This window comes from Phyllostomus hastatus, unplaced genomic scaffold, assembly GCF_019186645.2.
Source record: "Phyllostomus hastatus isolate PE091 unplaced genomic scaffold, TTU_PhHast_1.1 phas_contig_40, whole genome shotgun sequence".
Lineage (NCBI taxonomy): Eukaryota > Metazoa > Chordata > Mammalia > Chiroptera > Phyllostomidae > Phyllostomus > Phyllostomus hastatus.
Genome location: NW_025333872.1, coordinates 27,237,497 through 27,264,688, shown reverse-complemented (window position 1 = coordinate 27,264,688; position 27,192 = coordinate 27,237,497). Strand labels below are relative to the sequence as shown.

The following is a 27,192-nucleotide window of genomic DNA, read 5'->3' as shown; positions in this document are numbered from 1 at the left end:
TCTGTGAATTTATCAATTTCAGCAATTATTTCTTGACTTCCTGTTAATATGTAGTTGTAGATTCAACTCTATCACCACCATCCTCTGCCTTCCTCTCCATATAGTTATAATTTTAAAAAGTCAATAGAAGTTTTAATAATTATTATAAGAATGTAATAATGTTACCTTCTGAATAACATGTCCTTTCTTGTACAGTTTTCTCTTACATGGAGTTAATAATTTAATAATTGTCTCATATTTTATTTGTATTACTTTCTATGTACCTGGTAACATTTTCTAAATTCTCCATTTGTCAAATGTTTACAATTTTTCTAATGCTCAATCACAGTCATTAGTAGAGCATTTCCATTCCCCTCCTTCCCCCGTTTCTCCCTCATACCCCTCCCAACTATTAACTCTTGTCTGGACTGGCTGTTCTCTGGCTGTGGCTCAGTTGTATCTTAGAACTTCCCTTTACTGCACTCCTGGGTTGAATTTCTTCCTTCTTGGATTCCACTTTCTTACTTTTTTGTTCATGCCCTCTTTCTGGAGACGCACATCCATCAGTAGTTTCCTAAGAGGAGGTGCCTGGGAATGAAGTTGTTCCCCCACTACCCCCTTAGCTCTTGCTGTATGAAACTATATTTATTCCATTCTCACACTTGATTAACTGGGTATATAGTCTGTGCTCACACTTGATTGTGAGACTATATAGCCTGCCCTGAATTCCAAATAAAAATCACTTACCCTCAGAATACGGATGAGATTGCTTTACTATTATTCTCCTGTGTTCTGTTGGAAAGCCTGGTACCCTTTCTTTGTTTCTGTGTGACATTTTTCTCTTCTGTTCAAGATCTTTGATATGCTGTTTATCCTGCACTTATAATCTGCAATTTCATAATAACTTGGAATTAGTACTGGCTGGCCTTTTTTATTTTACTGAACAGTCTTGTATTGATTCTTTAATAATTTCCACTCCTGTTTCTCTATCTTTCTGGACCTCTTATGAATCAGCAGAGGTAGGGATAACCATGTGGGTAGGTCAAGTAGTTCCAGATACAGGGCGTAGAGTCTAGGAATGGAACAGGATGTGCCATGTCTGTCTACTCACAGATAAATACCTTGACAGTCAGAGCTCACTATACAACACAGAGACCTCTCTAGTTATTTTAAATAGAAAGATATTTAAGTGCTGGCAATATTTCTGAAAGGGATAGGTGGGCAGGCTCTACAGTGAACTTGCAGGAATAACTTCAAGAAAAACTATGACCAAACTGGCCTCTTGGGGGTGGGGAGGGGCTGTCACCTCTGCCAAAATGAGGAATGTTGGGAATGAGAAGCCTCCAACTGGGAACGGTTCAGTACAAGAATACACTAAGACAATAGTAGCCCAGGAATCAGGAGTGGTGGATGTCACTACCACAATGCCTCTTTGACCCTACAGGGCTGGAGTGCTGCTGCTGGTAAATTCAAGTTTCCACCTCGGTCCCAGCCAACCATGCAAACATGCATCCTGCTGGCAGCAGAATGATGCTCTGCCTCACAGACCCTTTCAAACCTCAACCAGTGCCTCTAACATTGGCAGAACTTCACTTGCACTCAGAACCCTCACTGGAGGGTTGGAACTATTTACTAATGTAAATAGTTCTTGGCATTCCAACCCCTACAGAACAGAAAAACTCCCCAGAAAACTGGAATAGAGGATAAGGGCTTAATTACTACAACCACCATGGTACATCTACGCACAAGGGTAGTGATCTGTGCACCAGTGGTGCACCTGTAAGAGGGTAGAGGAGATGCTGTGATGATAGCCACGATCAGAGGTCAGAATCAATCAGCTGGGAAAGTACTAAGGTCTGACATGAGTCAAACATTTTTTTTGCAGAGGGGGGTACTTCATTTGTATAATTTATACCTAGCTTCATTTGACAAAAGGGTTGGAGGCAGAGAGAAGAAATATGTGTTGGTAGAGAAGGGCAGGGGACATTCTAGTTAGCATTAACCTATGTGAAGCTATGAAACAAAAAAATGTGGTTGTTTTGCCAGATTGAAACATTGGCTGTGTAGGCATGGATGATGGTAGAGGGCTGTGACTCATAAAATCAAGGGGTCAGATTTGATGTGAGACAATCCACTCAGAAGTCCTGACATTTCTGACCAGCAGCATGAAAAAGAGAGAACAACTACCCAAACAAAAGCTTGTGTACCCTTTCCAAAAATAAGGGACCTACCTGAGTCTTTGACTTAGGAATGAGGCAAAATATGAAGCTCTTCTGGCAAATCAATTCAAATTTTATATACCTTTAAAGGTGTAAATAGTCTGAATATAGTGACCTCCTGTGCTAAAGAATATACAATTTTTAAGATAATGGTTATACTCCCCAGTCTATAACTTTTCAGTTTATAAACCCAGATTTTTCTGAAGGAGCTACTTAAAAACAATCCTGCAAAGACATTTTCCTAGTTTTTTCCTTGTAGGTGTTTTCAGCTTCCAATGTTCTAAGTTGCTTTTGAAAGCTCATTTGATTTTGATCTCCTCACACCTGCGTCAACAACGCCCTTCCAAATCTGTCCATGACTCCGTTTTACCAGCCACAGCTAATCAGGAGTTCTCGCAGTTTCAAGGCTTCAGACAGGACTCCACTTGCTAAGACTACGCTAGAAATACACAGGCTAAATATACCTAAACCATATCTTAAAGAACATAGGATGTTAAGAGAATTTTAAGCAACTTTCATATAACTAATCTTCATATTCATTAACCAAGGCTATATGAAAAGCATAAAAATAAATTATAGGTCAATTATATGGTGACAGATGATCTGACTTTGGGTAGTGGGCAATGTAATATAGAGATGATATACTGTAGAATTGTACAACTGAAACCTGTATGGCCCTATGAACCAATATCACCCCAATAAATTTGATAAAACTATAAGAAAAAATATAGGCTCAAATGCCCAATCTTTATGGAAACATTCTTCAAGTGAGCAGGAATAGACGTCTAATATGTTTCAGGGATTATTTAAGCCTTATTTGTACAGTTCTATATTTATATAATTTATATTTCCATGTGCCCCAGTAAGATTCTCAACTAGTAGTTTTCCTAGATGATGGTAGTGAATAAATAATACTTGTGTTTATCCAGAATCTTTTAAACACTGTCTTGAGAATTCTGTAGAAGTATAATTCTCAGCCTCCACTAGGATGCAGACATCTGACTTTAGGGTCCACCAATCAAATATATCAACATATGACAATGATGCAGAAGTGATTTAGGTGACAGGAAAGGGAGCTACTGAGACTTCATTCTGCCTGCAAGCAGCAGCAGTCAACAGGTTCTGGGGCTGGTGGTGATGGCTGCAGGTTGCTGCCTGCAAAGGTACAGTTCACTGATTTCAGGCAGCAGCTTCCTTCTCCAGCCAGGGCTCTTGTGTGGGTCTGAAACTGGGTCCTGGAGACTCAGCCTGTTCTGCTAGCCTTTCCCAAGAGTCTATTTAGTACCTTCCCTCCTACTTAAATTAGCTCAGCAATTCTTGGAAGTGTGTGGTTCAAGGACCCTGGGATCTCTGAGACCCTTTCAAGTGGTCTGCAAGATCCTCCCTTTTCAACTACATATCTGTGTGAAGCCAGCTTTTCTTGATTATACATTGATCAAAATATTATCACAACAGATTGAATGCAGAAGGTGATATGAGAACACTGCTGCCTTCTGTTAAGTTAGACATTAAAAGAGCACTGCACTCTTCTTAATTGCTTTTTGTTTTGGAAAATTTCAGTTATTTTTCAAAAGAATGTTATCTCATGTTAGTATGTAATGATTTACTATTTGGGTTATTTTAAAATGAATTAAATATTTTAAAGACTGCTCAGTTTGCATTCATAATACAGTGAATATCAATAGACATAACATAAGCAGAAGTTCTTTGGTGTCCTAAACAATTTAGGGGCCTCAAAAAAATTTTTAATATATTTAAGTATAAAAGGACCCTAAGGTGGAAATGTTAATAGCCACTGACATACATCCCATCAGCTTTATCTAAAAACCCTAAATAGAGAAGGCTCTATTTTTAATTCTCCACTGAGGTTTGGGTGAGTGTAAGAGAGAAGCTGGTTTAGGTACAATATATGGCATTGCCCCCAAAAGAAGAAAAAGGAGAGGGAGATGCAAAAAGCAGCACACGTTAGAACCAAGGCCAAGAGTCTAAAGGAATGTCAGAAAGAGGCATCTATTTCTACAAATGAAAGATCTTGAGGAAGGGCACCTGCCTGCCTTGCGGACCAGGTCCCCAGTGTGGGGCATGAGAAAGGCAACCACACACTGATGTCTGGCTCCCTCTTCCTCCCTCCCTGTCTCTCTAAAAATAAATAAAAATCTAAAAAAAAAAATCTTGAGGAAAACTTAAAACAAAGTACCCAGAGGACACAGAACTGATACTGAATACTTATTAGTCATAAATATTTCTTAATATTCATACATCCTCCTATTCATGAATTGTACAATATTTGTACTTCATTCACAGTAGCCAGTCATAGCTTAGGGAAGTCAGAGACAGCTTTAGTTCCAGTGTTTGTGCAGAGGGGTGCCCACCAAAACTGCTCTTCTTGGCTTGAGGAATCTTTATTATGTTCAGGAATTTTAATTATATCACTTTGCTTGCTCCGTATCTTCTTCTTGGTCAGTCCAATCACAATATAAATATTTAACTTGATTAGTAAGTATCTTACAGAGTCAGTTTAGATTTAAAAAGGTAAATACCAGGTCTTTAGTATTAAAAACCCAGAAAGTGATAATAGCCTCATCAAACCTGGAAAGTCTCCTTTGGTTTGTTTGGGGTGAAGGAGAGGCACTTGCACTCCATTTGGTTTTTTCCAGCTGTCTTTTGGAACTGTTCCCATGTGTAAATCAAACCAACCAGGCTCTATGCTAGAATGACAACGGCTCTGTTTTATCACATCTTCTGAAAAATCTGTAAATTGTTCTTTTAAACTTACCCAAATTAGTATGAGCTTTTCTAAGAAACAAATGCTGAAATGGGATTAAAAGAGAAAAAGATTTACTGGGAATCCTTGTGAATTATAAAGGGAAGGAGTAGGCAGAGTTTAACACCTGTGAAGGGCAGAGGGCAGGACTGGGTTGGGTAGGAAGAGTCTCAGACAACAGCACAGTCCCAAGAACGTTCTGGGGAGGTGAATGTGGAGTCCTTGGACCAAAGTCACTTATCAGGGGTGTTGGCCATCATGTTCATTCATTGTAGTCCCTCCATACTCATTCATTTATCAGCTAGAAAGACCAAGAAGGAAGCACGACCTCAGCAAATACACAGTAGTGGATCCAACGGGGCAGCAGCTGGGGTTCTCAGCCAATTCTACTTCCCATAGCTGTGGATTTGAAGGATGCATTTCCATTGCTACCAGATCGCCTTTTGTAAGTCTTCAGGCTTTTCTGTTAATGTTTGGTGGTCACAGAAACCATAAATGTTTTCACGTCACCAAATTTTACTTATATATTTGATGCTGCCATGAATCATCTTACTATTAACAGAGATTAAGAATTCTATTATATTAATACAACACTTCAGTTACATCTATTATGTTTTTGAAGTATATAAATTGTCTTTTCTGTCACATGTCATGATGATTAGTGTGAAATCCAAGCAAAACTAGGCAATACAATGTAATTTAACACAGTATTTCTGAAATGTTAACTCAGTAAAAGCCTTAACTAATTTGGGCTAATAGAAGGTTAATTATAGCATAATTTATATGAATGTGGTTATTGCTTAGCAGCATACCCAGTAACTGAGATTAGAGAACAAATGTTCACTAAGAGAGAGAATTGTATAAAGATGGAATGAACCGTGCAAATTACCATAGTAGTTAGTTTCTGGGGCAAATACACTTTTAAAAAAGTTTATTTTCAGCCCTGGCTGGCATAGCTCAGTGGATTGAGCGTGGGATGCGAACCAAAATGTCACAGGTTTGATTCCCAGCCAGGGTACATGCCTGGGTTGAGGGCCATAACCCCCAGCAACAGCACATTGATGTTTCTCTCTCTCTCTCTCTCTCTCTCTCTCTCTCTCTCTCTCTCTCTCTCTCTCTCTCTCTCCCTCCCCCTCCCTTCCCTCTCTAAAAATAAATAAATAAAATCTTTAAAAAAAAGTTTATCTTCTTAAACAAGTCTCCCTCCAATCTTCTCATTAAACTTATAATTCATATCACACAATTATCAGCCACTGCATCCTGTCTTCTGTAGGCTTTGGAAACCCTTTCTTCCAAATTTAAGTGTAGCCTGAGAGCTAACGGCCCGATCTCTCTAGCTGAATGAGGCCACAGGAGAGTGAAAAATACCTTAAAGGAGGTGCAATAGCTCTCATCTTCCCTTCATTCCACATCTGTAAACTGGACTTGACTTTCCTGACCCAGTTAGTTACCCGAAGTCCACAGAGGTAGGAACTACTGAGTTATCAAAACTGACTAAGCGGGTGGGGGCAAAGAGTGGGGGGGAAATGCATACACTTGTAATTGAACAACAATAAAGTAATTAAAAACAAAACAAAACTGACTAAGCCAGTCCGTTCTATGCTCTGCTTTCCTCATATTTGCCCTCAGTACCTGAATTTTGTTTCACAAACTGTCTATTTCAGCTCAGTTCACCTATACAAATAATCACTAATTTTCCAACCAATGAATGGCTTTTAAATATTATAGTTATATAAAACAATTTCAACTGAAGTATTTCAAATTTTGATTTCTTAACCTGTTAGCCCAGAAGCCTAGAGACTTGGAAAAATACAATGGTGATTTAAGAATAGCTAACACTTACTAAGAGATATGTGCTATGTACTAAATACCTGTGCTAAGTAGTTTACAGGTATTTATTCATTAAATCTTCTCAACTGCAGTGTGAGGTAGAACTAGTATTATCTCCAACTTACACTTAAGGATACTGTAGCACAGAGAAGTTAAATAACTCACTCAAGGTCACATAGCTAGTAAGTAGTAGAGCAAGGATTTGTGCCCAAGTAATCTGGCTCCAAGCTAAAGAGTTTCTGTTACTGTGGTCTTCTGAAATATAGTGTACTACTTAACTCGCATTTAAAAAGACAATCTTACCTAGCACAAGGCAATACATTTTTAAAAAGTTGCTTTATTTACATTTGTATTTTATGAGCAACTGATTAATTTATACTAAAACATGATGAAAGAAGTTTACAGTTCTAATCGTCACTTATAACCCCAATACCTTTACATTAAAATTAATGTGCAAATGCAGAAGTATTTTCCCTTTCCTCATTTAGAGCAGCATATTTTCTCCCAAATCCATCATATACTTTTAAACACATTATAAAAATTAGATTAAAGGATATACAGAAATAAAATAGTCAGAAATAAGTTAAGATGTGTGTATTCAGAAAAAGATACTGAAGTTAAAGAATATGTGGCTTAAAAATCAATACAGCGTCCTTTTCGTTCCCAATCTCCATATCGGGTAGGTTCTGGGCCCCTGGGTCCACCTTTTTCTTTGGTAACAGGATTAACATCATCTGGAAACTCTAAAGAAAGAGGTAGACAAAGCAGTCAGTAGAGACAGGAAAAGCATTATGGTCCATTTTGAAGATACAGAGGTACACAGGAGGCTAGAGAGTACTAAGAGGGTTACCATAGAGCCTTGAAATGTGAGCAGCTTTACCGTACTTACTTGTTAGTGGTTCTTTTTCTAAATAGGTATCTTCTGGTGCATCAAAACGACCTTCTGGTAACTTTGGCTTCTTAAGGGGTTGTTTGGTAGGTTCAGATTTTCCTCCTTGAGAAGCACTTGTTTTCCTCAAAGAATGACACAGAAGGGGGGATCCTAGTAGAGTGGGGTAGTGGAAAAATAGGAGCTGGTCATTGATTCTGTTTTTAAAATTTAATAACTTTATTTAATTTATTTTTATTGCATACATTCATATCTTTCAAAGTTCAAAAAAGTACAAAAGGACATAGAGTGAAACTTCTTCCCTCTGTCCATATATCTTCCAGACAGCCATTTCCTTTCCTTGCAGGCAACCAATGTTATCGGTTTGAAGAGAAGAGTTTTGAAATACTCTAGTTAACCACTATCAAAATTGTACATACATATATTAAATACTGATTCCTGTCTGAAGCCATGCCAAAAATGCCAGAAACCCAGATTATGAATAATTTAGTATGAATTTTTCAATGACAATATTTAGTATTTAAATCTCTAAAAGTCACAAGAGACTGTATTTAGTGTTTTTTGTTTGTTTGTTTAAAGATTTTATTTGTTTTTAGACAGAGGGGAAGGGAGGAATGAAGAGATTTTATTTATTTATTTTTAGACAGAGGGGAAGGGAGGGAAAACAATCAATGTGTGGTTGCCTCTTGTGCACCCCCAACCAGGGACCTGGCCTGCAACGCAAGCATGTGCCCTGATTAGGAATTGAACTGTGACCTTTTGGTTCCCAGGTTAGTACTCAATTCACTGAGCCACACCATCCAGGGCTGTATTTAGTATTCTTATAGGTAAATCCTAATGATGGTCCACTATTCCTGCCGACTAAAATTTAAAAAAAATTTTATCAGGCAAATGCATTTTTAATTTATTTACTAATGTTTTAATAAGGCCATGATAATGATCTTCAGAATTAATATAGTTTCCTTCCATACAAATGCTCACTGATATAAAATACTTCATTTAAAAAAAATTTTATTTTAATTGTTGTTCAAGTACAGTTTTCTGCCTTTCCCCCATCCCAGCCCACCCAAAATACTTCATATTTATGATACTAATTTGCTGAGAAAAATTCTGTGAACCAAGAAAAATTTCTGTACATATTAAAATAAATACACTCATCCATTAAAAATTTTATGTATTTATTTGGAGTACAGACTATTTTGTCTTCCAACTCCACTTCACTATCTAAGGCATATTTTCTTTTCCTTATCTCACATAAGAATATGTAGTTAAACATACTAAAAGGCTAAAGAGAAAAACCTGCAATAATGTCTTATAAGGCAGCATTTGTTTTTATTTGGAAATTAAATGAAAAACATACAAATCTGAGTTTCTGATCATGTCACTATATTTCATATAATAATTTCATCTTAGTTTATTGTGGATGATTTTTTAGAAAATATATTCAAAATGTTGGTGATTATAAACTATGCACAATTGTTTATAGACTGAAGGACTTTCTTAGTCTAAATAATAGAATTAAAAAAAAAGAATTTTTAAACCAATTAGTCACATTATCTGAAATACAGGGTTCTTCATAATTTGATCTTATACCCCAATTTAACAAGTTCATACAATCTCCACAACGAAAACTTCTGCCAATCACCTGACATCTAAATATTCATCAATAAGTATATTACCCCTGGCTGGTGTAGCTCGGTGGATTGAGCACCGGCCTGTGAACTAAAGGGTCGCGGTTCGATTCCCAGTTACTGCACATGCCTGGGTTGCGGGCCAGGTCCCTAGTTGGGGGCATGTGAGGGACAACCACACATTGATATTTCTCTCCCTCTCTTTCTCCCTCCCTTCCCCTCTCTCTAAAAAATAAATAACATCTTTTAAAAAATAAGTATATTACTAATTAGTACAGCAAGCAAGAAAGATTGCTAAGTCATCACAGCTCAGTAACAACACAGATATACAGAAAGGAGAATTTTAACAATTACATATTAGATTCTAAATGTGGACAGACTTTACATCCACTTTGGCTAATAAGTCATCTCTGCATTTGGTTACTAATTGTTTTATTGTACATTAAAACTCAGAGGCCTAAAAACCAGCAAGTATTTAATAGATACAAGTAGCCACTCGATCAGAGCCACTGAGCAGAGGCTCAGGCTCAATGCAATAAAGTCAGCACCTCGTTTTAGGTTTGGTTGTTATTGCAATTTTAAAAAAAAATCTCTTCATTGAAAGTGTGAAATAGTAATCAGTGTAAAAATAAATTTGGGTATGTTCCAAATCTGTGAAAATTCCTACGCATTTATGCAAAATTCAAAAAAGTAGAACAAAATATATCCCTGGCTACCAATTATAAGGTAGACAAAAGCTGAGGCTAAAAATGTTACCTCTTAAATGATGCAAATATACTAACTATAATAAAAGTAACAGATGTGTTAGATGCCTATATGCGTCAGGCACTGTGCTAGCAACTGAAAAGATGGCACCTTATCTAAGCCTCTCAATAATCTGACAAGGCAGATACACAACTGTCTTTATTTTTACAGTAATTCTGTTCACCATAAACAAAATCATTTTCTGAAAAAGTGACATTAGATAGAGGTGATAGAGACTGCTGCATATCCCAAACAGCCACTTTTCCCTTCTCCCATTTAGTTCTAGGACCCCCACTCATCCCCCTTGCTATTAAACTGACCACACATTTAGATCACATTTTCTAGCCTCCCCTATGGGCAAGCAGCCATGTGTCCAAGTGTGACCATTAGAATGAGACTGAAAGTCATGTGTGCAAATTTTAGATTGCCTCAATTTGCAACAAGCTAACTGCCCTGGATTTCTTTTGCCATTCCCTTGAGTTGCGATGAGGACATAACAGTGACCCAGCTTCAGCTACACAGAAGAGGACAAAACCCATTCAGGGTGATACTTAAAATATTTAACAATGATATGCTATAGACACTGCCCATCAGAACATATGTTCAATCAATCAGAAGATACACAGCTTTTAAGTAACTAGCAAAACTTGACTAGTGCATATTGGCTGACTCTTGGCACCATCCTACAAAAATGGCAGAGCAAAAAGTGAAAAGAATGTGCATCCCTGGATGACCTGTCAAAGCAGCTTGGCCCTCTCCTGAACACAATGGAAAAGTAAAACACTTGCAGACTAAGGGCACAAGAGTCACACATGGGTTCCAATGCCAACCGCACTACTTACGAGTAATGTGAACCTGAGAATGTTACTGTATTTCATTGAATCTGCTTTCCCATTTGTAAACTGGGGTATTTCTACATACTTTGAAGGGTAGTTCAGAGAATTGACACACTGTGTATGTCTATATGTGCACACATTTAGTGCGTTAATATCTTGAGTCTAATTGTAGGACACAGAAGTCAATATGCATGAGGTTTTTGGTAAAGAACAGGAACATGAGTGTATTCCGGGGGAAGACAGAAGAGCAGCAAAGTATAAGTTTGAGAAGCTGGTCCATCAGTCTGGCTTTGGGCACTTCTGAAGGAACTTTACAGAAAGAAGGCCTAGAAGGAAAAGCTGAAAAAGCAGTTTTCTCAAGGGACTCCTGAGACTCTGGGAGCATAAACAGAGCTATTTTTGTAGTCAGGTAACAGTGTGACAGAACATGAAAGACAACTCCTCTCATTTGTGCAGAGTACCAGAGTACCAGACAGGGCACACTGTGCTCCTTGGCACCTGTAAGCTTTATATCTTTGGAAACAAATCCATACACAGCAGCCTGGCTGGGATGGTGACAGTGAGGCACGTGCAAGCAGCTTCAAGGGCAGATAAGGAGAAAGAAGGGTCTCTCAGATGATAAGGATTAGCAGAAAGGAGAAGGTGAGCTCAAGAGCCACACATCTATGGATTCTGCCTCTCAAATAGTAGGTACTAAGCAACAATAGCTATATTAATGTTAGTATTACATTTTGGCCATCAGCAAACCTCTGACCTCCTCTACCTGAGAAATAGCTGATGAGCTTAAAACAAAACCCATCTTTTGAGAAGAAAATCACCATCATAAAGTCCATTTTGTCTTCTTCAAGGGGGGGATTTGGTCTTACTTAATGCCTACTTAGAATTGTGTTAAAAATATACATTACTAATAGATGATCTGATAATAGAAGAAATCATAAAAGCAAAGCAAAAAAGAGTTAAGCATCATTAAAAAACAAAGAAAAAGAAACAACTACTTTGCGGAACTTCTGTTTCTGGAAATTTGATAAATTAGAGATGCCAAAACTGTAGAGCTCTAAAACACTTTGAAAAGTCAAGAAAACACACAAAATACTTCTAAATCAGAGGAAGAACATTTAAGAAAGTGAGTAACAATAATAAAAAAAGAAGTCCAGTGAGGGAAACACACACTTAAATTGTTAGATATTCTGTGTCTTTTTCTGATCTAGAGCTTGGGGTATAGAACTTCTAGAACAGCAGGGAGCCTGAGCAAAACAAAACATATTAGAGGCCAGGACTCAAGGAGGCTCATGCTCTGAGAAAAGAAAGTGAGTTGCGAGATTTTTAAATGTGCACATAACCAGGGGGATCCTGTTAAAATGTAGATTCTGTGTGGGTCTGGGTGGAACCTGAAATGTTGTGTTTTAACGAGCTCCCAGGTGATGCTCATGCTGCTGGTCCAAAGAGCCAGGAGCTAAAAGAAAACCTCCAGTTAAGGAGGAAAACAGTTATTGAAGGAAAAATGCCCATCTTAATGTTGGTGCTGAGTGGAGATGTAAGAAAAAAAGCCCCTCTTGATATTTTGAGGGCACTGGCTGACCACACCGGTGTTTATGCTTAATTACACACTATCCGCATGGTCTGAAAACCCCCAAGAGGAGCACCTCACTGCAAAGGAAACCTGAGTCTACAGCTGAAGTGCTCCCACACATGTGGCAAAGACAGGAGCAAATTATCTGAGAAGAAATACTTTCTCAATACATTTCTCATGCAAGTCTCACAGAATCCTAGGAAAACATTCAAGGTAACCAGCCATCACAAACAAGAGTTAGCAGAATCATCAAACAAGAGAATAGGGCCAGACAATGAAGACTTTACATACTGAAATACGAAAACCAGAATGTAAAATACTTAATGTGTTAAAAGAAATAAAAAAAGGTGCTAAAAAGGAGAAGTAAGTACAGGACTGAGAAAAATGACTAGGCTGACTTTTTAAAAACACAGAATTTAGAAATATAATGATTTAAATTTGAAGTGCAGTAAAAGGGTTAAATAGCAGGATAGATACTACTGAAAAGAGAATTAGTAATCTCCAATAAAGTTCTCAAGAAATTATACAGAAAAAGTATAAAGACAAAGAAATTAAAATAATAAAGAAGTTAGTCCTGGCTAGCGTGGCTCAGTGGATTGAATGCCGGCCTGTGAACCAAAGGGTTGCTGGTTCTATTCCCAGTCCGGGAACATGCCTGGGTTGCAGGCCAGGTCCCTGGTAGGGGGCATGCAGGGGCAACCACACATTGATGTTTCTCTCCCTCTCTTTCTCACATCCTTCCCCTCTAAAATAAATAAATAAAATCTTTAAAAAAAAGTTAAATCATGTGAAGAATAAAATAAGAAGGTCTAACAAATGTTTGTTCAATGATAGTTCCAGAAGGTGATAATGAAAAGACCAGAAGAGGTTCAACAAACAGGCATCTTGTTGTGTAGAAAGTACAAAGAACAGCATGTGAAACAAAAACAAAAAAATCCACATTTACACTCAAAGTAAAAAGAATAACCCCAATATCAAAGGAAGCTCTATAAAAGCAGCCTGATAAAAGATGGATTATTAATAAAGGAACAAAAATTAGATGACTTCACAATAGTGATAACAGAAGTCAGAAGATAGAGCTGTAAGAAAATGATATACCCATTTAAACCACCTATCCAGAACAAAAGAACCTGACTGGTGTGGCTCAGTGGACTGAGTGCTGGCCTGCAAACCAAAGGGTCACTGGTTCAATTCCCAGTCAGGGTACATGCCTGGGTTGCAGGCTAGGTCCCAAGTAAGGGGTGTGTGAGAGGTAACCACACATTGATGTTTCTCTTCCTCTTTCTCCCTCCCTTCCCCCTTCTCTAAAAATAAATAAGAACAAAAGAGAAAGAAAATAAACCAAATCTTCAGATTAAAAATAAAACATATATAAAAAGCAATGAAACCTTTATTACAAAAAATTGTCACCAAAGGAACTTCTAAATAATGTACTTTAAGAAAGCAATCTCAAGGACTTCCAACCAAGATGGAGGTATAGGTAGAAATGCTTTGCCTCCTCACACAACCAGAAGAATAACAACCAAATTAAAAACAATAAACCACCAGAAGTGCCAGAAAACTAAACTGCATGGAACTCTGACAACCAAGGAGTTATAGAAACATTCACCCAGGCTGGTAGGAGGGGTGGAGACAGGAGACGAGAGCCAGCTGAACAGAGAGGACCCATGGCAAGGTGGCAGACCAGCGGGTGAGGTGGGGCTGGCTGAACAGGAAACTAAAGACTCAAAACCTCTAGCTGTAAAATACTGCAAGAGTTGCGACAGCCAGAGAAACTCGCAGTCTCACAGGAGACTCTGTTGGAAAGTGGGGCTAGAGCGGAGCAAAGGAGTGGCATTGTTTCCTCCCCCACAGAGCCAAATGCAACCTAGAGAGTTGCCCCTCCCTGGTGAATACCTAAGGCTCCACCCCCTTATATAACAGGTGTGTCAAGAAAAAGAAATATGGCCCAATTGAGAGAACAGATCAAAACCCCAGAAAAGAGCTAAGTGACAAGGAGACAGACAACCTAGGATACAGAGTTCAAAACACTGGTAATCAGGATGCTCACAGAAATGGTGGAGCTTGGTTGCAAAATGAACAAAGAAATGAGGCTACCCAAAATGAAATAAAGCAAAATATACAGGGAACCAATAGTGAAGGGAAGGAAACCGGTACTCAAATCAACTATTTGGAAGAAAAAGAAGAAAAGAAAAATCCAACCGGAAGAGAATAAAAAACCAAATTCAAAAAAATGAGGAGAGGCTTAGGAGCCTATGGGACAACTTTAAGCACTCTAACATCGGAATCATAGGGGTGACAGAAGGAGAAGAGCAAGAAATTGAAAACTTATTTGAACAAATAAGGAAGAAAAAATTCCCCAATCTGGCAAAGGAAATAGATTTCCAGAAAGTCCAGGAAGCCCAGAGAGTCCCAAAGAAATTGGACCCAAGGAGGAATGTACCAAGGCACATCATAATTAAGATACCTGAGATTAAAGATAAAGAGAGAATCTTAAAAGCAGCAAGAGGAAAGGAGAGTTACCTACAGAGGAGTGCCCATAAAACTATTACCTGATTTCTCAAAAGAAACTTTACAGGCAAGAAGGGGTTAGAAAGAAGTATTTGAAATCATAAAAGTCAAGGACCTACATCTAAGATTACTCTATCCAGCAAAACTACCATTTAGGGTGGAATTGCAGATAAAGTGCTTCCTAGATAAGGTAAAATTAAAGGAGTTCATCATCACCAAGCCATTATTATATAAAATATTAAAAGGACTCATCTACAAAATAGAAGATCAACTATGAACAGTAAAATGACAACAAACTCTTAACTATAAACACCTGAACCTAAAAAGCAAAAACAAAAACTAAGCAAACAACTAGAACAAGAACAGAACCAGAGAAATGGAAATTACATGGAGGGTTTTCAGTGGGGTGGGGGAGGGGAAAATGGGGGGGAGGAAAGGTACAGGGAATAAGAAGCATAATTGGTAGGCATAAAATAGACAGGGAGAGGCTAAGAACAGTACAGGAAATGCTGAAGCCAAAGAACTTATATGTATAACCCATGGACATGAACTAAGGTGGTAGGGTTCAGGGCAGAAGGGGGATAAAGGGGAAGAAAAATTAGGAAAATTATAATAGCATAATCATAAAATATACTTTAAAAAAGAAAGCAATCTCAGAAGTGTAAGATAAGAATAAACAGAAAATAAAAGCTTTATACATTGATGGTATAAAACAGTAATAATAACACTGATTTGTGGGATTATGAAAACCACAGTCCCAACCCAACATATACACAAGGACTGGTGCATGTGCGCTAAATAGCCTAACAGTAAAGATAGAGGGTGAATTAATATAAAGCACTTTTTAAGCTTTGTACTTTTTAGGAGGAGGAGGGTAAAGAATAATTAACATTAGACTTCCTTAAGTATGCATTTAGATTTTAAAGGTAACCAGTAAAGGACAAGGTATTTCAGGTAACCAGCAGAGGGAAAAAAAAACAGAAGAGAATGTGTAATTCAAACAAAGTACAAGAAATGGAAGGTGTAAAAAATGATAGAAGTAAAGCAAATTCTATCAGTAATTATAATTGTAAATGGACTGAACTCTCTAGTTAAAAGGCATAGACTGTTAGACTAAACACACACACACACACCACCACCATATAATCCAGCCATATGGACACTCTATGAAAAGCACCCTGCGTTGTTTTTTTTTCTTTTTTCTTTTCAAAAAGACCAACATTATGGACTCAAGGTTTGTGTCCTCCCAACCCCCATATTCATATGTTGAAATTCTAATCCCTAATATGATAGTATTAGGAGGTAGGGCCTTTGAGAGGTAATTAGGTCATAAGGGTGGAGACCTCATTGGTGGAATTAGTACCCTTACAAGAAGAGAAATAAGAGCCTGCTGTGGCTTTCCACTCTCCGCCACATGAGGATCCAATGAGCAGACAGCCATCTGCAAACCAAGAAGCAGGCTCTCACCAAGGACTAGTTGTACTGGCACCTTGATCTTCGGCTTCCCAGCATCCAGAATTGTGAGCAATAAATGTTTGATGTTTTCATTTTCAAGTAATCCAGTCTATGGTAATTTGTTATTATAGCCCAAACTGACCAAGACATGTGAGATGCACCATTCTATTTTGTTGTTTTTTAAGATGGATCCACAGAAAGTGGAAAGAAAATAATTATAGTTGGAGAAGAAAATAAAACTGAGAGGGTCAGTAGAAGCAATAGTTGGCTCTCTTAAAAGACTAAACAAGCAAACAAAAAGATTAAAACTACTGTTAAATTTTTGAGAAAACTAATAAAAAAAAACAAGAGAAGGCAAAATAAACTAAAGAGAGTACATAACTATATAGAGAGCACAAATTTTAAAAAAATGCAGCAACTTTGTCTGCATATTGTAAGTATAGAAAATGAAAAACTTTTTAGAAAAATTAATTTTTCAAAACTGACTTAAGAAGAGATAAGATACCCTGATAACTACAATAACCATTACAGAAAGGAAACCAGTAATTAAAAATCTCCCCTCAAAGAGAAGACAAGGGAGAGTGACATCAGCATCATGGCAAAGTGAGAAGACTCCACTGTTTATCCCAGAGTTTTTTTACCTTTTTCATCTCATGGCACAAAGTAAACTAATTACTAAAATTCTGTGGCACACCAAAAAATATACGTTTGCTGACCTGACAAAAAATAGGTACAATTTTTATTTATTCACACTGGACAGCCATTGTGTTGGCTGTTGTCCTTTTTTTTTATATTTGACAATTTAAGGAAAAAGAGGTCAGCACCCCTGAATAAAGAGTCAGGTACCACATATTTTAAAAACTCTTGTGGCACACTGGTTTAAAATCACTGGTTTATCCCCTAAAATTTACAACAGGTTGAACAACTGTAACTCAGTGAAGGACTCCCCTACTCAACAAAAAAGAATGCCTGAAAGATCCATGCATCAGGACATTTGAAGGTAGGCAATTTGGAACAAGTAGGGCAGGGGGAAAGGACAGGAACAATGACCGCAGACCCAGCTTGGTGCATACTGCAAGGCCCAGCATCCTGGTAGTGGAAGAGGAATCAGGCAGCAGCCCTCACATTGTAGCCTGGACCATATGAGGGGCAGCAGCAGTTTCCCTCCAGGAAAAGGCATCTCCCTTCACAACACAGCAAAGCTGGGTAGAAGTAGCCAGGAGTCTTAAAACAATACAGTGATTTCCACAGACATTGGTGGAAGTGGGGGAGGGGGAGAGTGAGATCACCAACTCCCCTCCCCTCCTCCACAAGTCCAAGCAGAGCCCAGTAAAGCCATATTCATAGAAGAAATTTTAAAAAATGGGCAAAGGCCTGAAAAGACCCTTCTCTAAAGAGGACATACAGATCTACAAACATAAGAAAAAATGCTCAGTCATTAATCATCAGAGAAATGCAAATGAAAACCACAATGAAATCCCACCTCACACTTGTCAGAATGGCTATCATCAAATCAACAAACAGCAAGTGCTGGTGAGGATATGGAGAAAAGGGAACCCTAGTGACCTGCTAGTGGGAATGCAGACTGGTCCGGCCATTGTAGAAAACAGTATGAAGATACCTCAAAAAATTAAAAATGCAACTGCCTTTTGATCCAACGATTCCTGTTCTGAGAACTGATCCAAAGACACCCAAAATACTATTTCAAAAGAATATATGGACCCCTACATTCACTGTGTCACTTATAAAAGCCAAGATTTGGAAGCAGCCCAAGTGTCCATCAGTAGATGAACAGATTAAATAGGTATGGTATACTTACACAATTGAATACTACTCAGCCATAAAAAAAGGAAATCTTACCCTTTGCAATAGCATGGTTGAACCTGGAGAACATTATGCCAAATGAAATAAGAGAAAGAAAAATACCACATGATTTCACTCATATGTGGAATCTAATGAACAAAATTAACAAGTAGAATATAGACAGGCTCATAGAGAGCAGGCTGACAGCTGTGGAGGCAGAGGTTGGATCGGGGGAGTGGAAGAATTGGGTAAAAAAGAAAAAAAAGAGAAAGAACTCATGGACGGGAATGACAATGTGGTGACTGCCAGGGGAGGGAGTTGGGGGTGGTGGAGGAGACTATAGGGTAGATAAATGGTGATGGAGGGAGACCTGACTTGGGGTGGTGAACACACACACAGTGTACAGATATGGTGTAGAACTGTGTACCTGAAACCTGTGTAATTTTGTTAACCAGAGTCCCCCCAGTAAGTTCAATAAAAAGGGAATGAACATAATTTTAAAACCACAAGTAGATTATAAAGCTCATATAAATAAATGTACATAGGAATAAATGCACCCAGTTAAATTTAAAAGCAGAATAATAATACAGTCATACCTCGGTACTCATCAGTTTCAGAACTTGTCAAACACTGTAGTCATTGGATTTTGACAAGGAAAAACTGTTTCAGCACTTGCTCTGGACTTGTCACACCTGCTACAACTTGTATGAGTCATGACACTGCCCCACAAAGAGAAAATGCTTCATTCGGTACTCATTATTTCGGCACTTGTCCCAAGTTCTGGAACAAACTGACAATGAGTACTGAGGTACCACTGTATTTAGAATACTATGTACATATATAACACAAAGTGGATTTTGAATTTAAAAGTTTGGCCAAATATATGATGAATGCATGGAAAGAAAAGACAGCAGAGGCAAAAACAATGGATGAGACAAAAGGGTGCTAAAATATAATAACCATGAATATTGACTGTAAAATATCACATAAAAATGAAAACACTGTAAGGGGGAAAATAGAGTAAAATATAAGCGATAACAGAAAACTGGACAAAATAATTAAAAATGTAGTACAGAGCCCTGGCCAGTGTAGCTTAGCTGGTTGGAGTGTTGTCCTGTAGGCTAAAAAGTTGTGGGTTCCATTCCCAGTCAGGGCACATACCTAGGTTGTAGGTTTGATCCCTGGTCAGGAAGCAAAAGGGAGGCAACCAACAGATGTTTTTCTATCTCTACCTCTCTCTCTCCCCATCTCCCTCTCCTTCTCTCCTTTCCTCTCTCTCTAAAAGCAATGAAAAAAATATGCTCAGGTGAGGACAGAATATATATATATATATATATATATATATATATATATATATATAAAATGAGAACCCTATCATCATAATGCTAAGTTTGAGCTAATAGATTAATTTAAACCCATATAGTTTGAAAACAAAGCTATATATTATTCTTTTGAAGAGTAAGGACAAACAGAAAATGTCAACGTTTATGAAAAGTAAAATCACATTCTCTAATGAAAATGAAAGAAAAAGCTAGTTTAATAGTAAAAGAAAACCCCCAAATCTCCAATGAATTTAAGGGGGGAAAAAGCTGCTAAATTAAGAGAAAAACTAAAACACAAATTGCAAAACACAGATAACAAATGCAATGGAATTCTAATAACTCCAAACTCCTGGTTCTGGCAAAAGACAAACAAATGTTTGGCTAATGATAGCTAAAGACTTACATTTAAAGATTTAAAGACATATTTCTAAACAAGAAATATCAATTATGAATTGAATAAAAATGATATAAAATCAATGTATGAAAACCAGGAGAAATAGTGTAATATAAATAATAAAACAAAATGTATGTTTTACAAGGACCCACATAAATTGTTCATTAAAAATACAGTAACACAGGCTTCTGGTCAAGATGGCAGCATAGGCAGACATGGCTCACCTCTTCACACAACCACATCAAAATTACAACTAAAATATAGAACAACCAACACTCAGAACCATCAGAAATTGAGCTGAATGGAAGTCTGACAATTTCGGAATTAAAGAAACCACATCCATCCTAGTAGATGTTTGAAGGGTGCAGGTGTGGAACAGGCTAGTCTCTCACCCATGTGTAGTAGATAAAAACTCGGGAAGGATATTTCAGGAGGGAGAAGGCCCAGCTTTACCCCAGGTCCCCCGGCCCAGGGTTCCAGTGCCAGGAATATAAGTCCCTACAACTTCTGGCTGCAAAAACCAGTGGGGATTGAGTTGGTGGAAGAAACTTCTGGAGCCCCAAGCAATTTCTCTTAAAGAACCCACACAGGCACTCATCTACTCCCTCCCTCCCTCTGGGTTCCAGCACTGGGCTAGCAGCTTTAAGGACACCAGTGGCATAGTGAAAGAGGCTGAAGTGTCTGGCATCAGGACAAGCAGAGGCCACTGTCTCTTTTCTGAGTCCTTCCCCTGCAAAGCCATGGAGCCGACAGGTTGGTGCCCTATTTGAGATTCCATTAACCTGGCTAATGCTGTTTAATCCACCTAGGAGATCCCAAAGACTCCTCCCCACCCAACTTACAGGCCCACCCAAGCTGCTTTCCCATATGAGTGAATGACTGGCCTTGCCTCGTGTTTCACAACTTTCTAAATCCTATCAATCAAGCAACAGCTGGCCTGAGTGAGCTCCAGGCAGGGCACTAACAGCAGCCAGACTAGATTCACAGCTTAGCTTCACCTGGGAATCTCCAAGCTCAGCACCACAAGTAGTAGCCTTCTCAGATTGCTTCATAGCTCAGGAAGGGCAGCCCTGGACAAAACACAGGTGGGGGCTGACCTTGGCCTGCACCACCTGAGAAACCCCAGGGCCAGTGTACCCAGTGGACATCTATAGACCATGTCAGAGCACCAGCCCCCTGCCCCTGCACAGTTGATCCTCCATGGAGGACAGAGGTTGGTGACATGTGGTTACAGCCAATTCTTGCAGCTTACTGGCCTGAGTAAATAACCCCCCATTGATCTGCCAACAGCAACTGAAGCTCAACTACAAGAGGAGGGTGTACTTAGCCCACATGAAGAGCATGCCTCAAATACCCAGGCTGGGTGATAGAGAAGGTTGTGCCACTGGACCCTACAGAACACTTATTACCTTAGGGCACATGACCATGGAGTCAATACACAGAAACACACACAGGGAGGCTGCCAAAACGAGGAAACAAACAACATGGCCCAAATGAAAGAACAGTCAAAATTTCAGAAAAAGAACTAAACAAAATGGAGATAAACAACCTACCAGAGTTCAAAACACTGGTTATAAGGATGCTCAAGGAACTTAATAGGGACCTCAGTAGCATAACAAAAGAGCCAATCAGAATCCAAATGAAGGATTCACTAATTGAAATAAAGAACAATTTACAGGGAACAGTTGAGTGGCTAAAGCTGAAAATCAAATCAATGATTTGGAACATAAGGAAGAAAAAAAAAACCCACAAAAAACCCCCAAAACACACATGCACAAAAAACGATCAGAACAACAAGAAGAAAAAAGTATCCAAAAAAAGGAAGGTAATATAAGCAGCCTGGGGGACAACTTCAGGAGGTCCAACATTCGCATCATTGGGGTGCCATAGGAGGAGAAAAAGAGCAAGAAATTGGAAATCTGTTTGAAAAAATAATGAAAGAAAACTTCCTTAACTTGGTGAAGGAAATAGACATACAAGTCCAGGAAGCACAGAGATTCCCAATCAAGTTGGACCCAAAGAGGACCACACCAAGACATATCATAACCAAAATGCCAAGTGGTAAAGATAAAGATAGGCCTTACAAGCATCAAGAGAAAAGCAGCGAGTTACTTACAAAGGAGTTCCCATAGAATGTTGGCTGATTTCTCAAAAGAAACTTTGCAGGCAAGAAGGGCTGACAAGAAGTAGTCAAAGTGATGAAAAGCAAGGACCAATAACCAAGACTATTCCATCCAGCAAAGCTATCATTTAGAATGGAAGGGCGGATAAAGTGCTTCCTAGACATGGTTAAGCTAAAAGAATTCATTATCACCAAGCCATTATTAAATAATATGTTAAAGGGACTTATTTAAAAAAGATCAAAGCTTTGAACATTAATATGACAATAAACTCACAACTATCAACAACTAAATCTAAAAAATAAAAACAAAAAAATACTAAGCAAACAACCAGAACAAGAACAGAATCATAGGTATAGGAATCATTTGGAGGATTATCAGCTGGGAGGGGAATTGGGGAGAAAGCGGGAAATAGCACAGGGGTCAAGAAGCATAATTGGTAGCAACAAAATAGACAGGGGGATGTTAAAAGTAGTATAGGAAAGGGAGAAGTCAAAAAACTTACATGCACAAACCATGGACATGAATTAAGTGGGAGGGGTTACTAGAGGGAAGAGGGGTACTGGTCAGAGAGGGGCAAAGGGAAAAAAATTGGGACTACTGTAACAGCATAATCAATGAAATATACTTAAAATACAACAACACAAATATACCATTAGTTAACTTAATCAAGAAAAATCACCCTAAATATACCAAATTGAAAAATTACAAACAAGAAAAAGTAAACACAAATATAAGAGAAATGTAGTGAGTTAAGAGATAATTTTCTTACCCCTAGCAAATTTGAAATCAAATTGACATGTGAAATGACCAGTATGTTTTCAATGATCCCAAACTAAAAAAAAAAAAGAAAATAAACAAAAAACAAAAGAAAAAAGTTAATGTATGATCTATCTCACAAACACACACTAAACACAAGGCACACATATTTCAAAAATGAATTTAAGTAAAATTTCTCAAAATTAAATATGAACACATTCCCTTTAAAATCATGAATGAGATAGGTATGCCTGCTATCTTCATTTTAGTCAACATGGTACTGGCCATTTGAGCAAGGACAGAAAAACAAGAGAAAAGAAAAATATAAAATTGGAATAGGAAAAATTAGATATTTGCAAATAATATCAGTGTCTACCTAATAACGTCTACCATCTGCAAATTATGCAAATTAATAAAGTAATTTGGGTAGGTTACTGAATACAAAATCAATAAATAAGTCAATTGTGTCTCTATACATAATCATCAATCAGAAAATAACTGAAAAAATATTGAGCAGTATTAATCAAATCCCACCAGGAACTTTATTTATTTATTTTTAGAAAGAATTTAATATGGAAAGCAGATACCCAAGAACAGCAAAGACACTTCTGAAAATCAACACGGGAGGACTTACCGTATTAGGTATCAAGATTAATTATAAAGGTGCAGTTATTAAAGGCAAGTGGTATCAGCACAGGAATAGACAGACTAATGAAACTGAAAAGAAAGCCAAAAAATAAACCCATATCTGTATCTGTACACTTGATTTATGATAGCTGCCATTACATCAGTAAGGGAAAGGTCCAATACATGAACTTAGTTACTGTCACAGAAAAAAAGTGAAATTGGTTTCCTGCCTCATACCATCCACAAAAATCAATTCTTGGTAGAATAAAGGTTTAAATATGAAAGGCAAAACCACAGACCCTTTAGAAGAAAATTCTCTATGACTTTAGGGTAGAGAAGGCTCTATTAGAAATAATCACAAGACACTGATGATAAACAAAAGGATCAAGACAAGATTAACATAAAATTATGAACCAAGACTTTTGAAGGTATGTGATTATACATGCAGATTCATTCTTTTATATTTTGTCTACTGTCTTATGTGGTTTTTAAAAAAACACTCTAAGAGTGACAAAAATAACCCACAAACCAAGCTATTTGCCACTTACATAGCTAAAAAATTAGTATTCAAATATATGTAAAAATATAAGACAATCCATTAGTAAAGACATTTCACAAAAAACTAATAAATCTTTGAAAAGATGTTTAATTTCTCATCCTGGCTGGCGTAGCTCAGTGGATTGAGTGCGGGCTGTGAACTCAAGTGTCGCAGGTTCGATTCCCAGCCAGGGTACATGCTTGGGTTGCAGACCATAACCCCCAGCAACCGCACATTGATGTTTCTCTCTCTCTCTCTCTCTCTGTCTCCCTCCCTTCCCTCTCTAAAAATAAATAAATAAAATCTAAAAAAAAAGAGAAAGTATGTAATTCAAGAAATGTTTAAAAAAGATAAAATGTCATATTTAAAAAAATGTTTAATTTCTCTAACCAGAGGAAAGCAAAATTGCAGTAAGATACTACTTCGATATCCTACAGACACACAAAAGTTAAATTTTCTGATGAAACTGAGTGTTGGCAAGTATTTCAAGCAACAGGAACTCATATACTGCTAGTAGAAGTAGCCAGTAAGAATAGACAATGTGCCCTGACTGGTGTGGCTCAGTGGATTGAGCACCAGCCTGAGAACCAAAGGGTCACTGGTTTGATTCCCATTCAGGTCACATGACTGGGTGCAGGCCAGGTCCCCAGTGAGGGTTGCGAAAGAGGTGACCACACAATGATGTTTCTCTCCGTCTCTTTCCCCCTCCCTTTACCTCTCTAAAAATAAATAAAATCTTAAAAAAAAAGAATAGACAATGCTTTATACCTGGCATCATATTATAAAATTGAACAGCCCTATACTCTATGTTCCAGGAATTTCATTCCTTGCACAAGGGCATATAAGAAATGTGTAGCAGCCAAACCTGGTGTTTGTACAATTACCTGAATGTCCACTGAGAAGAAAAGAAGATATGTTTTTCACACTTGAACAACTAATATCAACCTCAAACATCAATGTGGATGAATCTCAAAATACACCATTAGTTGAAAAAAGGAAGTAAAATAAATACAAATTGTATGGAACCATTTCTATAAAGATCAACATGCAAAGTTACACAATTGAATCAGGAAGCAGCACACAGGGAGCTAGCTGCTTGGCAATGGAAATATTCTTAAACTGAAGAATGGGTTCTAAGTGTTAGCTTTGCTTCATAACTTACACTTGTGTTGTATAATTTTTTGGTATCAAATACTTCATTCTTAAGTTTTTAGCACAAGTGAAAAGGGTTGTCGAATATACACACAACAAAATTTTAGAGTTACTACCTTAGAGCTTGGATAATGTGGGACTTTCACTTTCCATATTATTTATTTCTGGACCATTTAAATTTTTTATAATTAACAAATAATATGTTTGAGAAGAAAAATTCAGGGGTGTCCAACCTACGGCCTTTGTGCCGTGTGCAGCCCAATATGGTTTTGAATGCGGCTCACCACAAAATCGTAAATTTACTTTAAACATTGAGATATTTTTGTGATTTCCTGTCGCAATGTATTTAATGTGTGGCCCAAGACAACTCCTCTTCTTCCAGTGTGGCGCTGAGATGCCAAAAGGTTGGACACCACTGTCACATAAAGGAAAATAAACTGCAGAGAAATCTGGGGCTCACTACTATGAGCAATAATCCTGTTTTCATGTACGCAACACAACTTCTCCCAGATGTCCTAAATTATAACTATGCTTAGCATACTCTGTGGGTTAAGCCTGTAATATATTGATATTTTCCCCCAAAAAGGGATTAAAATATTGGTTTTTACTAAGAAACACCCATACTTTAACAATTCCTAGCGCCATCTAATTTTTATTATACTTACTTGCCTTTGGCCCACTTCTGCATTTTTCCCATTTCTTTCATACTGTAAACTACACAATTCCTTTTTCATGTAAATAAATAAGTACAAGAACGATTCCTATTCCCAAAGGGCCCACTTTTCCTTTTCTTTGTTTTTTTTTTTTCCATGAGTATCAAAGTGTAGTGCGTTCTACAAGTTCCCAAATACGCAAACCGGAACGTTCGCTGCCCTTCCTGGTAAGAGCAGTGACCCGGAAGGAAGCAGGTATCCTGGTTGGAAAGGCTGTGGGGATCTTCGAGCTATAGTTCCACCCCTGAGGTCCCGGGAGTACCGGACCTGTCGAAGCTAAGACGCCGTAGCCGAGCCGAACCAAAGAGAAGCTCTGAGACCCCATGCACCCTTAATACCCAGGGATACATGCAGCTTTCTCCGCGCGAGGTCTTTCTTGTGGCGCCGGGACCCAACCCGCAACCTTGACTCCTGGGCCGAGTGCCTTACTTGCCGCTCTCCAAGCTGTGGCCGGAGCTCGACCCAGAAACCCGGCGAGCCCGGATACAGCCATAGCGCCTAGTTCCGCAACAGGAAGGAGCCTGCACTGTGGTCCCGCCCGCACTGCAGGAGTGGAGGGGCTCTCGAGAGGTGGGGCCTGCGTCTCGCCCGGAGGGCGGGACCTCCGTGGGGGGCGGAGCCTCCGTAGGAGGGGTGGGGCCTCCCCAGCCCGCTCTAGGAATCGCGCTCTTAGTCCAGGCTGTAGGCAAAGAACAAGAAGCTGCTCAGTCTTGTCATGAATGACCCGAATTACCCTGAAGCCCGTCTTAATTAAATCCCCAAATTATGGCTGAAGGTGGATGAAGCAATAATTTCGTTTATTCCTCTGAGGCAAAAGGTTGGAAGATCTCTTATAGAAAAGATAGAGTATCTTTTACTCTTTTGTATGTGTAATAGGCTTCTTTCCCCTCAGTTCCCAGTTATTTACTGTTTAAATCTCTACTTGTTTGGTGAACTCCCTATTCGTTAGTTCTGAGCCATTGACTAGATGACCTTATGAAGGATGAGTTTTGAGTAAAGTGCAGAGCAAGACAATGCTTTCCATCTTGTCCAGGCTGCTGTGAAGCGTTCTGCCGATTGGACCCTTCAATTCCAACGGCTTCAATTTGCTGGGAGCATAAGTGGCAGATCAGGAGACTTGATGTAACCTGTGGAAGCCTTTACAGAATTACAATGGAGGCCTCAGAATTTATTTCAGAAAATGTCTTGGCTGGCTATTGGGCCCTTGTTATATATGTTTGATCATGAGACATCAGTTGGCTGTGCAATGAGTTTGTCATCATGAGCTAGGAGTTACCAGGTCCTTCTAGAAAAGTTCTTTTACTAAGAGGAAGTAGTATATACAGAAGAGGGCCAA

The 27,192-nt window shown here is 38.4% G+C and overlaps 1 protein-coding gene across 2 annotated transcripts; it reads right to left on the bottom strand.

Annotated features, from left to right (window-relative positions):
• Nucleotides 1-7,109: 7,109 nt before the first annotated feature.
• On the bottom strand, nucleotides 7,110-26,420 carry SDHAF4 (succinate dehydrogenase complex assembly factor 4). 2 transcript variants are annotated; one of them, XM_045843387.1, is made up of 3 exons: nucleotides 26,286-26,420; nucleotides 7,682-7,834; nucleotides 7,110-7,535 (listed from the first exon to the last, which is right to left on the bottom strand). In XM_045843387.1, the coding sequence occupies exons 1-3, from the start codon at nucleotides 26,347-26,349 to the stop codon at nucleotides 7,426-7,428; spliced, it is 327 nt and encodes a 108-aa protein (XP_045699343.1). In that variant the 5' UTR covers nucleotides 26,350-26,420; the 3' UTR covers nucleotides 7,110-7,425. The 2 variants fall into 2 exon arrangements, with proteins under 2 accessions (XP_045699343.1, XP_045699345.1); XM_045843389.1 differs by lacking the exon at nucleotides 26,286-26,420 and adding an exon at nucleotides 26,124-26,277.
• Nucleotides 26,421-27,192: the final 772 nt, after the last annotated feature.

Excerpts from the sequence above, each read along its gene's own strand:
- SDHAF4 (XM_045843387.1), bottom strand. The coding sequence starts at position 26,349 with ATGGCTGTATCCGGGCTCGCCGGGTTTCTGGGTCGAGCTCCGGCCACA. Across the intron at positions 7,835-26,285 it reads CACAGCTTGGAGAGCGGCAA|GATCCCCCCTTCTGTGTCAT; the intron begins GTAAGGCACTCG and ends CCACTCTACTAG. Across the intron at positions 7,536-7,681 it reads AGAAAAAGAACCACTAACAA|AGTTTCCAGATGATGTTAAT; the intron begins GTAAGTACGGTA and ends CTCTTTCTTTAG.